General features: G+C 36.6%; 2 protein-coding genes and 1 long non-coding RNA gene across 3 annotated transcripts; 1 reads left to right on the forward strand and 2 right to left on the reverse strand.

Annotated features, from left to right (window-relative positions):
• Positions 1–3,991: 3,991 nt before the first annotated feature.
• LOC110710621 lies at positions 3,992–5,308 on the forward strand. Its single transcript, XM_021888947.1, has 2 exons — positions 3,992–4,126; positions 4,229–5,308. The coding sequence occupies exon 2, from the start codon at positions 4,247–4,249 to the stop codon at positions 5,306–5,308; it is 1,062 nt and encodes a 353-aa protein (XP_021744639.1). The 5' UTR covers positions 3,992–4,126; positions 4,229–4,246.
• A 300-nt stretch (positions 5,309–5,608) lies between these two features.
• On the reverse strand, positions 5,609–6,584 carry LOC110710512 (uncharacterized protein At4g04775-like). Its single transcript, XM_021888833.1, has 2 exons — positions 6,315–6,584; positions 5,609–6,164 (listed from the first exon to the last, which is right to left on the reverse strand). The coding sequence occupies exon 2, from the start codon at positions 6,158–6,160 to the stop codon at positions 5,723–5,725; it is 438 nt and encodes a 145-aa protein (XP_021744525.1). The 5' UTR covers positions 6,161–6,164; positions 6,315–6,584; the 3' UTR covers positions 5,609–5,722.
• A 2,109-nt stretch (positions 6,585–8,693) lies between these two features.
• LOC110710515 lies at positions 8,694–11,540 on the reverse strand. The gene is made up of 4 exons (XR_002509168.1): positions 11,232–11,540; positions 10,951–11,020; positions 8,941–9,007; positions 8,694–8,836 (listed from the first exon to the last, which is right to left on the reverse strand). It is a non-coding gene; the product is annotated as an uncharacterized LOC110710515 (long non-coding RNA).
• Positions 11,541–12,116: the final 576 nt, after the last annotated feature.

Genomic DNA, 12,116 nt, shown 5'->3' on the forward strand with positions numbered 1-12,116 from the left:
TGCAATTTTTTACAGATATGGCTAATGGAAAGGCTAGAAGTAATTAGCCCTCCGGACAATATTGAGAACTACACTCCCAATTGCTTCGTGAGGAGGAAGAAACGCTTCCCTAAAATTGGGCGCCATGGGTGGAGAAAGGTCTTCGAATCTCGCAATTTTGATATCAAGTGGGTCGTCCTATGGTGGAAAATAGAAAGGATGGTTGGTGTCAATAAGCAACCTTTCTGCCGTCTTCCAAGTTTGTCTCGTATGACTTATTATTATCCCTGCAGGGTAAAAAGACAATACGACTTGCTTCAGAATATAACTTCCGGGGATCTTCGTCCTCCCTATGAGTACCCTGTTTCCAGGAAGTAGACAGATTTGATGCTTACTGGAGTGCTAGACCTTTATGGGAAGTGATTACCCAAAAGGTTCCTCCTTCTTTGCCTAATGATGTGAAGAAGTGGTTGCTGAAGAAACCTTCGAAGGATTCGAAGAAAGATCAGGGTAAAACTGAAGTGAAGAGTCGTCTAGGTGACAGGGTGATTCCTGCCAAGGAACGCTTAGGTGCAAGAGTTGATTTTAAAACACCTATAATGCCTTGGAAGAAAAGTACTACAAAAGATAAAGGAAAAAGGAAAGCTGACACCACAGAGAAAAAAACTTGGGTAGAAAAGAAGCGTGGAGTCCTAGCTGAAGAGGAGACCATCTACTCTAAAATTGAATGTAAGTCCTCTAAAGGATGCCTACTAGATAAGGTTATGGATGACGAGGAAGAAGCAGACAAAAATTGGAAAAGGGCTAGGAAAGAAAAGAAAGATTAGGAGCATTGCTTAATTTCAAATTATTAGACTTAGTTTATATTTTTATTTAAAGTCAATTTATTTCAGCTTTATTAAAATTTCCATCAATAATGTAATTGGAAAATTTGTCAGGAAAAACCTAATAAAAGACACTTTTTGCCAGGAAAACCTAATAAAGCGTTTTTGGCTCAAAAAAACCTAATAAAATTTTTTTTTTGTTCAAGAAAACCAGACTCCCTATTCCGACGTTGACTGAATGTTTTCCGGGGTTGACTGTTACATGTGCCATGCACATGACCCTAAATTGACTATTTTACCCTCATTTGTTATTTACCCCTTTCCCTAATAACTTTTCTACCCAAATTAAATTCCCCCCTTTTTTATTCACTGTCTTCATCTCTCTCCATTGAAGAACGTCTCGTCCGTCATTGTCTCTCTCTCTTCATTAGTTGTAGGCTGCCATCTCTGAAGAAAACTGCACCTGCGATTACAGAGCTTTGAATGTTCATGCTCCCCAAACAGTAAGTTTCAATTAATTATGTAATGGGTCCTGTTTTGGTTATTTTTGGGTTTAAATTTTGTTCTGAATATTGCTCTGCTTCTGCCATGAAAGGAAAGAAATCAAGGAAGAAAGCGTCAAAGAAGGTACTAAAGGCAGCAAGTAGGTTAAAGGGGACCAATTACCAAATAATTCGAAAACCTAGGTAAGAATTTTTTGATTCAATTTATTGGAATTATGCATGCTTAATTAAAAATTCATATGTTGTTGGGTAATTGGGAATGTGCAAGCTGGGTAATTTATTGGAATTATGCATGCTTAATTAAAAATTGGGGTCTTTGGAGTTGCGTCTAATATTTTATTTGGTTTTTTTATTGTTGGTTTGCATGTAATTGCTTCAGGTTTAACGGTAGGGATAATATATTCGAGTGTTGGTATAAATTTATGGAGGCAGTACATATAAGGGTGTATTATGGGGGGGATTTTGTTACAAAGAACAATGTTACCAGATATGAATATGGGAACAGTGGGTTTTATGGAGTGTCACTTCATCCTAATGTAGAGGAGGTGTGCTATTTTGAATTTGTGGACTGGATAAAGAGGGAGTTAGGATATGATGAAGTAGGGGAAATCTGGTTTAGGAGGAAGGGGTGTACTTTGTTTAATGGTAGGAAGCTTATAAAGAGTGATGTTGAGATTCCTGAGTTTCTGCAATCACCTGAAAAAGATGGTTGGTTCGACTTGTACTTGGTCCATAAACCAAAAAAGCAACCTCACAACACATTGAGTCATGGTATTGGGGTGGGATTTTACTCAGATTCTGAATTGGACAGTAGGAAGTGTAGTGACATGGCTGATAATGGGGTTAGTGTTAATGAGTCAGCAAGCACAAAACATGGGGACCACCAAAACCCTAGATCTGAAGGAAAAACACATATTTCTTTGTCTTGCCCTCCATCAAAAACTGCCTCTTTGACACAGCCTCACACTACACACAACAACAAAACACACAGAAAAAGCACCACCACCACAAAAAAAACTTGCTCTCTCTCACAAAACCCTGGCCTTTCAATTAAGTCATGCTATTTAGTTGATGGTAGATTAGAGAAGCTACCAACTCTTTCAAAGTCCAAAAAAAATTACACCAAAAACAAGTTCAGGGGGCAACAACACAGTCAGAGGCTGGGGGTTCAGTTGGGTTGGGGGCTGTAGTTGAATGCAGTAATCAGTGTAGACAAGAGGAGCCTGCAGTTGGGTTAGGGGCTGATGCTGATGACAGTTTCTGGGAAGAAATTGGTGATGTTTTTACAGTTCCTTTTCAGATAGAGGGGGATCAGATAGAGGAGGGTCAGAAGGAGAAGGGTGAGACAGAATAGGAGGGTCAGAAGGAGAAGGGTGAGACAGAAGAGATTGAGGAAGAGGATGGTGGCATAGTTAGATCTGATAGTGAAGATAGTGTTGATTTAACTGATGATGACTATGATGACCAGGATTATGATGATTTGTTTCATCAAATTCATGTGAGTGACATCACAGAGAGGATCAATAGAACTCTAGGTGTTGTACCTCAGCCTCCTCCATTTCAGGAAGAAGTTGAGGAGGAAATTAATCAGCACAAATTTGATGTGAATGAGGAGCAGGATTTGGATGAGAGTGATGATGATGTGTCCAGCATAGTAGGATCAGATGAGGAAGCTCCTGAGTACCCTGTATTTAATCCACAAACTGATTTTAGGGGTAAGATTATGTTGAGTAAAGGTTTAAAATTTCCATCAAACAACATACTTAGGAAGGCTCTTAGACACCATGCAATTGAGAATGGGTATGACTACTACTACTTGCATAACAATAGGAGTAGGGTCACAGTGTATTGCTCTAAGAGATGTGGATGTCCTTGGAAGAGAGCAAGGATTACCATATGCAAGTGCAAAGTGAAAAATGAGTGTAGATTTAGGATATACTGTGCAAAATTGAAAGATGAAGAGACATGGAAGATTAAGAGCTTGGAGTTGAAGCATATTTGTAGCCATCAGATTCACAACTCCAAACTTTCATCACAATACCTGGCTGAAAGGTATCTTGAGGATTGGAGGGATGATCCCTGTATGAGGCTGAGTGCTTTTAGGAACAGAGCAAGGAGAGAGATTGGGGTTGAGATTAATTACTACATAGCATATTATTCAAGAGATAAGGCAATGAAGATGATATATGGAGATGCAAAGGCTGAGTACAGTAGAGTCTGGGATTATGCAGCAACTATCATAAAATATAATCCAGGATCTACTGCTAAGGTGAAGATAGCAGGGATTGACACTCCAAAACCTGTATTTCATAGGTTGTACATCTGTCTTCAAGCATGCAAGGAAGGCTTTGTGGCTGGGTGTAGATCTATCCCGGGTGTTGATGGAGCTCACTTGAGGGGACCATATCCTGGGATCCTATTGACAGCAGCGGGAAAAGATGGAAATCAGAACATCTTCCCTGTTGCATGGGCAATTGTGGAAACTGAAAACTCAGAGACATGGACTTGGTTCCTGAGCTTGCTTAAAGAAGACCTTAGATCAGTGGCTTCTTCTGTCACCTGGGTGCATGAGAAAGAGGACCCCACATACATGAGTGATAGGCAAAAGGCAAAATTGTATTCATTTTGTTATGTTGTTGGTTAGTGCTATGTTGATATAACTAATGTAAGTTGCAGGGTCTGCTAGATGCATTTAGAGAAGTTATGCCAAATGCAGAGACAAGATACTGCTGTAGGCATATATGGACAAACTTCAAGGGGAAGTTCCCAGGTGTAGTGTACAAAGAGCCGTTCTAGAGGGCTGCAAGAGCATCAACAAAGGTATATATGGTCTTGATTGTTTAGCTTATGTTATATAGTAATATGATGTAATATGATGCAATTCCCTCCCTTTTGTTTGTAACACTTTCTTTTTCATTTCAGCATGAATTTGAGAAGCATATGTTATGTATTAAGAAATTGAATGAAGAAGCTTTCAAATACTTGAATGATATCCCTCCAGCTCATTGGTCTAGGCATGCTTTTACATCTTCTTGCAAATCTGGTATGTTGCTGAATAATTGTTGTGAGAGTTTCAATAATGTCCTTAGAGAGGCTAGATGTAAACCCATTCTTCAGTTGATGGAATGGATTAGGAGATATGTTTTGGCTAGATGCTTTGCTAAAAAGGAGGGATTGAAAATTTTTGAGGGTGAGATAATGCCTAGTGTAGTCAAAATGGTTCATAGGGGTTTGCAAGAATCTGGTTCAATGAGAATTAACCAAGCTGACCTTAATGAATTTGAAGTTGATCATGGAGATGACACATTTGTGGTGAATTTAGAAACTCAGACTTGTGGTTGCTATAGGTGGACACTTATGGGTATACCTTGTTGGCATGCACTAGCTTGCATACAACTAAAGAGGTTGAACTATGAACACTTCATTCACCCTGCCTACCATGTCATTACCTATGCAAAAGCCTATGCCCCTTCTTTTAAAGCCATGCCTGGCCAATCCCAATGGGAGGTGACTCCTTACCCTAAACCCCTGCCTCCTTCACATAGAAAGATGCCTGGCAGGCCTAGCAAGAAGAAGAGGGTGAGGGAACAAGGAGAAGATCAAGAGAGGAGAAATGTGAAAAGGGCTAAGAAGAAGAATAGGTGCAGTAGGTGTGGAGGTCTTGGTCATTACAAGACCAAATGCAATAACCCTGTTCAACAAGTAGTCCCTAAACCTAAGGGAAGGAAGCAAGTTGGTGTTGGTCAAAGGTCTTCTGAATCTGTTGCTGGTGTCTCTGCTGCTGGTGCCACTGCTTCTTATGCTACTGGTACCTCTGATGCTGCTGCTGCTGGTGCCAGTGCATCTTCACCTCCTGGCAGAAGGAGAAAAAGTGTGGCAAGAAAGGGTGGTTCCCAAAAGAAGAAGCGTTCTACCTCTGCCAACCAAGTCCATATTTCAATCTGTCATGGAGATGCTCCACCATTAACACAATCCCAAGATCCTCCTGCTATGGGTAGTTAACAAGTTATGGTTGTAACACTTGTTGTAACACTGATGTCAGTACTAATTGCCTTCAAAACTGATGCATTTTGAACAATATGGTTATGGTTGTAACAAGTTATGGTTGTGAACAAACTTGAAATTTGAACTATGCTTATGTACTTAGTCCTTTTGTGTAAGGCAATGAATATATTAAGCTGCCATGATTATTAAGCTGCCATGATTATTAAGCTCCTGTTACTTGATATGCAAATGTTGTTATTAAGCTTCTGTTTTCACTTTAATTTACCAATACCAACCAATCTTTTCACAAAATAAAAAGCATATTTCCATTCCTCATAATTCAAATAACATAGTTTTGTGGAAATTTCATACAAAATACAAATCATACTCTTGCCAAAGAGTTACAATTCATCCATGGCATTCATAACTATCCTAGCCAAAGATTTTCACAAACATAAAACTCACAACAACAGATATAAGAACAGAAACACTAATTACATGCCCATACTTAATCCTATTACTACTCATTTGCTGCCTAGCTTCACTGTTTCTCCTCCATAGCTTATTGTTCAACTTCTCCAATTCTTTGGCAAGTCTGTCCTCATGCTCATTGTAGACAAATCTTGCTTTAATAATGTTCAGATCAGTAGCTAGCCTATGCTTCTCTGCAACCAACACATTAGTTACATCTCTCTGCCAATCAAGTATACCCTCGTCAACCCACTCAAATTTTTCACATCCCCTGTGCCTTGTTTCAGGATTGTAAAACTTGCAAGCCATGAACTTTCTTCCTGGATTCTCATGAGTCCATGAAGTCCTCATGGCAAGAGGAAACCCACAATCGCATCTCTTACCCTTCACTACAACCATTATGCTGCAAATTTGAGAAAAAAAAACGAAAAAACGAAATTAGGGGGAAACCCTAAATTTATCGTGAAAAAATTCAAACGCAGTACCACATCCACAATTAAACTAAGAATTGCAAAATTAATTGATTTTTGGAGCAAAAATTTCAAGAACTAACCTTGCTGCTCAGACGTTCTTCAATTGAGATAAGCGCTGCTCTTCAATGGAGACGTTCTTCAATGGAGAAAGATGAAGACAGTGAATAAAAAAGGGGGGAATTTAATTTGGGTAGAAAAGTTATTAGGGAAAGGGGTAAATAACAAATGAGGGTAAAATAGTCAATTTAGGGTCATGTGCATGGCACATGTAACGGTCAACGCCGGAAAACGTTCAGTCAACGTCGGAATAGGGAGTCTGGTTTTCTTGAACAAAAAAAAAATTTATTAGGTTTTTTTGAGCCAAAAACGCTTTATAGGTTTTTCCTGACAAAAAGTGTCTTTTATTAGGTTTTTCCTGACAAATTTTCCAATGTAATTTTATTTTATTAATGAAATTTCAGCTTTTTATTAAATTATTTACTTTAAATTTATTTTATTAAAGCAATGAAAACCGAAAAAATTAATTTTCCAGAAATTTTTCGAGTACGGAAGTCGAAAATTTTTCGTAAAACACCGAAATTTGCCCAAGATTTGTCTGTGAATTGGCGCCACTTATTTGCGACTGGCGCCTGCCAGGGAAGTCTAGCGCCAGGCGCCCATTCCATCGACTGGCGTTGATGGTTGTTGGCTGGCGCCAGAGCTTTCTCTACGACGCCGATATTTCGCCGATCTTCTGTCGAATTTTAATTAATTCTGGGACGCGAGAATGTCGAAAAATAAGGTGGACGCACCCGTAAAGGGTTGCCTACGTATCCTTTCTTAAGGAATCAGGCCAAACGTAGCTCTCTTGAGTATCCTACTCAAGTAATTATGGGTAGTACTTCTTAAGTTGGTCAAGATTTGTCGTGTTTGAGAACTCGTTGTCATCCATATCAGTTAGTTTTGCTGCACCTCCTAACAGGATTGTTTTGACAATGTAGGGTCCGGACCAATTAGGATTAAATTTTTCCCTTGGATCTAAAACATTTTTTCTTAGTGCTTTTAACACCAAGTCTCCTACTTTGATGTTTCTTGTCTTGACCTTCTTATTAAAATGCCTAGCCATGCGAGTTTGATAACACTGAGTGTGATGTAGAGCTTCTAGTCGTTTCTCGTCGAGTAGAATTAATTCTTCATATCTTTCCCTAGTCCATTCAACTTCATCGAGTTTACTCTCTAACGCAATGCGTAGAGATGGTATTTCTAGTTTGACAGGTTGTACGTCATCCATTCCATATACCAAGGAAAATGGCGTGTTTCCTGTTGATGTGCGAATTGACGTGCGGTAACCCCACAATGCGAAGTGAAGTTTATCAGGCCAATCCTTATAATTTTCCGTCATTTTCTCGATGATAGTCTTTAGGTTTTTATTAGCTGCCTCGACTGCTCCATTTGCTTGAGGCCTATAAGGGGAAGAATGATGATGTTGAATGCCATATTTTTGTAGCAATTCTTCACATTCGGCTTGAAAGTGAGTTCCATTGTCACTTATCATTTCATGTGGGACTCCGTATCGACAAATAATATTTCTTTCGATAAAGAGTGCTACATGTTTTGCAGTGAGTTTAGCGTATGATTGCGCTTCGACCCACTTTGTGAAGTAATCAATCGCTACTAAGATATATTCGTGGCCTCCTGTTCCTGGGGGAGTGATTTTGCCGATGATGTCGATTCCCCATGTAGAGAATGGCCATGCACTAGTACAGGAAAGGGATATTGCGACACTAAGAAATGGGCTCCTGCGACGCAAAAAAGCGCTGCTAGACCCTTTACCGACGCCACGAAAAGTGTCGTTTAAGCCGGTGCCGCAAGACCCTATAGCGACACTATTTAATAACGTCGATATAGTGTTTAAAAAAGCGTCGCGACCTTGACGTGCTTTTTGGCATCTTATAGAGGCACTTGTAAGCGTCGCCAATTCCTTGGAACCCGCATAGTACACAGCCTACCAAGGCACTTGTAAGCGCCGCCATAGCTTGTAAGGGAGTGCTTTTCTATACTTTTGGCGTCACTTTTAAGCGCCGGCATTATTTATGTAACGCACTTACCTATAGCCTATAAAGGCACTTTTAAGCGTCGTAAGAGGTAAACTACCACACTATCTAACAATATGTAAAGGCACTTTTTAACATCGCAAGATGTACAATGGTGCGGTTCTGTAATAGCATCTATAATAACATTTAGAGCGTTACTAAATAACCTGTTTTTTACATGATAAAATTGTAAACACCAAAATTTTTATTAAAAATAAATTATAGTCATAAATGTCATCAAACAAGAGACATTGAAATAAAGTACCTAAAATCATTTAAACAAATAACCATCTAAAGTCATATATATATATATATATATATATATATATATATATATATATATATATATATATATATATATATATATATATATATAAAATAAAAAAAAAAAAAAAAAAAACGTTCAGTAGCTAGAATGTACTTAATGCCAAAACCAAATCTATGCCAATATAAGATTTATTTTATAAGACTAAATATTGATGCTTTAAAATTGCTTTCATGTTCCAACTTTGAAGTTGCCAAAGCATACCCTGCATGAGTGAAAACAAATAGTCAACTACTATATTAAAAATTATTATATGATGAATAAAAAATAAAAAATAAAAAATGTAAGACATTTAATAACCAATCTAACCTTGGTAACGCAATAACTAATCTCTACGATTAGTGTCATTGTTAGCTCTGGGAGAAGCTTCAACATCCTACAAAAATAACAAAGAAGAAAAGTTATCAACTCCATATCATCAAGTTAAAAGGCGCAAATGTACCAATCAATAATAAGAAATCAAACCTGGAAAATTACTACATACATATTACTAACATTCCCAACATTAAACACTCAAAGATGAAAGAGACATTCCCAACATTAAACAAAGTATTAATTAATAGTTCCTACATTACTAACATTATCGTCAATGAAATATGCAAAAGTGTTAATTTAGAATTTCGCAAACGACAATGTTCAACCAATTTCACTTAAAAGTAATGAAAAAAAATTGTAACCAGATTAGTACGATCCTTAATTAAGTTTTCCAAGTTCACACAACATATTTCTTTTATATGATTCTAGTAAGTAATCATACCAAAGAAAAATAAGCAACTTATGTAACTAGGAGACGGAAAATGAACAACACTGGAAAATGAAATGTTTATGAGTTTAATTTATTAGGCGAAAAGGAAAAAGGCAATCACGATATAACATATAGTAGATATAATTTTCAAATAATCTAATAACTTTAAGTAGCTTAAATGAATTAAATTAAGAAGATATTTTAGCCTAATGTAGACTTCTTTCTTTGGTTTTTAATACGTTCTTTTGGGTTGAGGATGTCTTATACACTACCAACAATTTGAATTTTTATAATTACAAATTAAAATTCAACCCCCCACCCCCAAATATCGAGAATGCAGTGCTTTACTAGTCTTACTGCAGCTTTAGAAAAGAAATTTGATCCCTTGACACCTATAAGCACTAACCTTTAAGATTCTTGTCCTATATCATACCATGTGAAACACCAGATTGTAATATATATATATATATATATATATATATATATATATATATATATATATATATATACACCCTAGTCTAGGATTACAGAAATATCACTTGAGATTAAAATACAAGTTTTTCTCCAAAAGGCTTGGCTCATGTTCTTATTATATCAGAAGCCGATGAGATTTTTGACCCAAAAAAAATAAAGGAGAACAACAAGTCAAAGAAAAGAATTAGAGCAGCAACTTTTTACTTACAAATATATCATGTCAAGAATTCATGCCCACATACATGAACACTAGCCTTCTCTAAAGCTATATATCATAAATCCATTTACTTCCTATATTTCTAGGCTCTTCCCAAATCAACAATCTATTCCATGTAATCTTTTTTCTTACCCTTTTATTCTTTGCATCTAGTTTTGTTGGATTATCTCCAATAACATATCTTATATAGTTGTGTATAGGCAATTAGGATACCAACCAATATTATATAACCAACTGACACATAATTAAAATAGGCTAGAGGATAGGCTAGAAGATACATATCACAAACTCCACAAATCCAATCGTAAAAAAATGCCCACAGACTCTATAGTCAAGTTAACTACTCTACATTTTTCTTTTTTTTTCTTTTTTTTTTTTTTTGTGGGGGGGGGGTGTGTGAAATGAAGTACAGTGTAGTTACTAATGCATTAAACATGTAGTAAGCCTATAAATTGCAAAGTAAAGGACTCTTAATACAATCTGTCTCATGTTTGAGGTGGATGAAAACTAACATACTATGATAGAAACAATATGTCTAATGGCTTAAAGGTGTCAAACGACCAAGTTTAATTTCATTGACATGATGTTTTGAGAATCTAATCATACTGGTTTAATTCATATTCAATTTGATTGAGATATATCATTGGACCTTATTAATTTCATTACTTATACAGAATTATGAGACATGAGTAATCAGGGTATATACTAAAGATTGAATTAAACACTCAAGAATACATAATTACAAAATTGATAGCCAAAGAAATTAAACACAGCACATGATAAGCAACATGAAACATTAAACACTTCTATTGATGAAAAATTGCTGAGAAAATATGCATTACATAGACGAAATTACATCTAAATAAACATGCAATAAACGTACCTGAAAGTAGCCTCTTTTCTGGATCTCTTTCTTTTTGACAAGAATTTTTTCGAGAATATTGAAATTAGATCTGCAATTATAGCCGAAATTGATGGGCAAAACTGAGCTTAATTCAGGAAATTGCAATTGGAATTGGCGAAATAAACATATAAAGATTAGAAATTGACAAAACCCGGCAAAAAATCAGCAAATCGTGTAAATTAATTTGCAAAACAGAGAATTTAAGTAAATTAAAAGGGGAAATTCAATAGAAAAACAAAAAATTATGAGAAAAGCTTTACCTTAGAATGAGAATTTTGAATTTGTATGGGTCAATTAAAATTCTCAAACAAAATTGACGAATTGGGCAAATTAAAAGGGAAAATTCAGCAAAAAGAAAACGAATTAAATGTTTATGGTTCGTCAAGTAAAAATTTGAGGATGATATTCAGAGAGATTAGGGAGATTGATGAGCGCACAATTGGGGCAATTTCATATTTTCAGTAGTGATAGGTTAGGGATTTGCAGAAGTATAGTGGGAGTCGTGGGAGTTTTGAAATATTTCACAAAATAAAAAAAACTAAGTGGCACGGTTTTTTTTGGCCGTAACAACGCTATATTGCAGTGCTTTTTAATAAGCGCTCTAATTTTACACGGAAAGTGCATATTTCAGCACTATTAACATGTTGCGCGGCTACCAATGCGCCTTAATAAACTGTTTTTGTAGTAGTGATGGCGATGTGTAGGTGTAGAGCAACGATAGAGGAACATGTTGTAAATTGGCATAAATTTGGCACTTAGGGCATCTTTTTACATATTGATGGCAATCCCTATTCATTGTAATCCAATAATATCCTTCTCGCATTATTTTCTGGACCAACATTTTGCCATTTATATGAGTGTCACAGATTCCTTCGTGGACTATTCTCATTGCTCTTTGTGCATCCTTTTTTCCTACACATAAGAGAGCTCGACCCTTAGGTACCCTTTTATGTAGCTCGTTGTCTATGAGTACATATTGGGAAGCCAAAAGCCTTAATGCTCGTTTTGCTCTTTTGTTAGCATGGGGAGGGTATTTTCCTTTGGTGACATAATTAAGTATATCTGTGTACCATGGTTCCTCTTCCTCTTCTTCTTCGCGTTGGACTACTTCTTTGTCTTCTATAGCCTGGATGTATGCCGGTTTG

The sequence above is a fragment of the Chenopodium quinoa genome, unplaced genomic scaffold, assembly GCF_001683475.1.
Source record: "Chenopodium quinoa cultivar QQ74 unplaced genomic scaffold, ASM168347v1, whole genome shotgun sequence".
Taxonomy (NCBI): Eukaryota; Viridiplantae; Streptophyta; class Magnoliopsida; order Caryophyllales; family Amaranthaceae; genus Chenopodium; species Chenopodium quinoa.

Coding starts and splice junctions, on each gene's coding strand:
- LOC110710512 (XM_021888833.1), bottom strand. CDS start 6,160: ATGGTTGTAGTGAAGGGTAAGAGATGCGATTGTGGGTTTCCTCTTGCC.
- LOC110710621 (XM_021888947.1), top strand. CDS start 4,247: ATGTTATGTATTAAGAAATTGAATGAAGAAGCTTTCAAATACTTGAAT.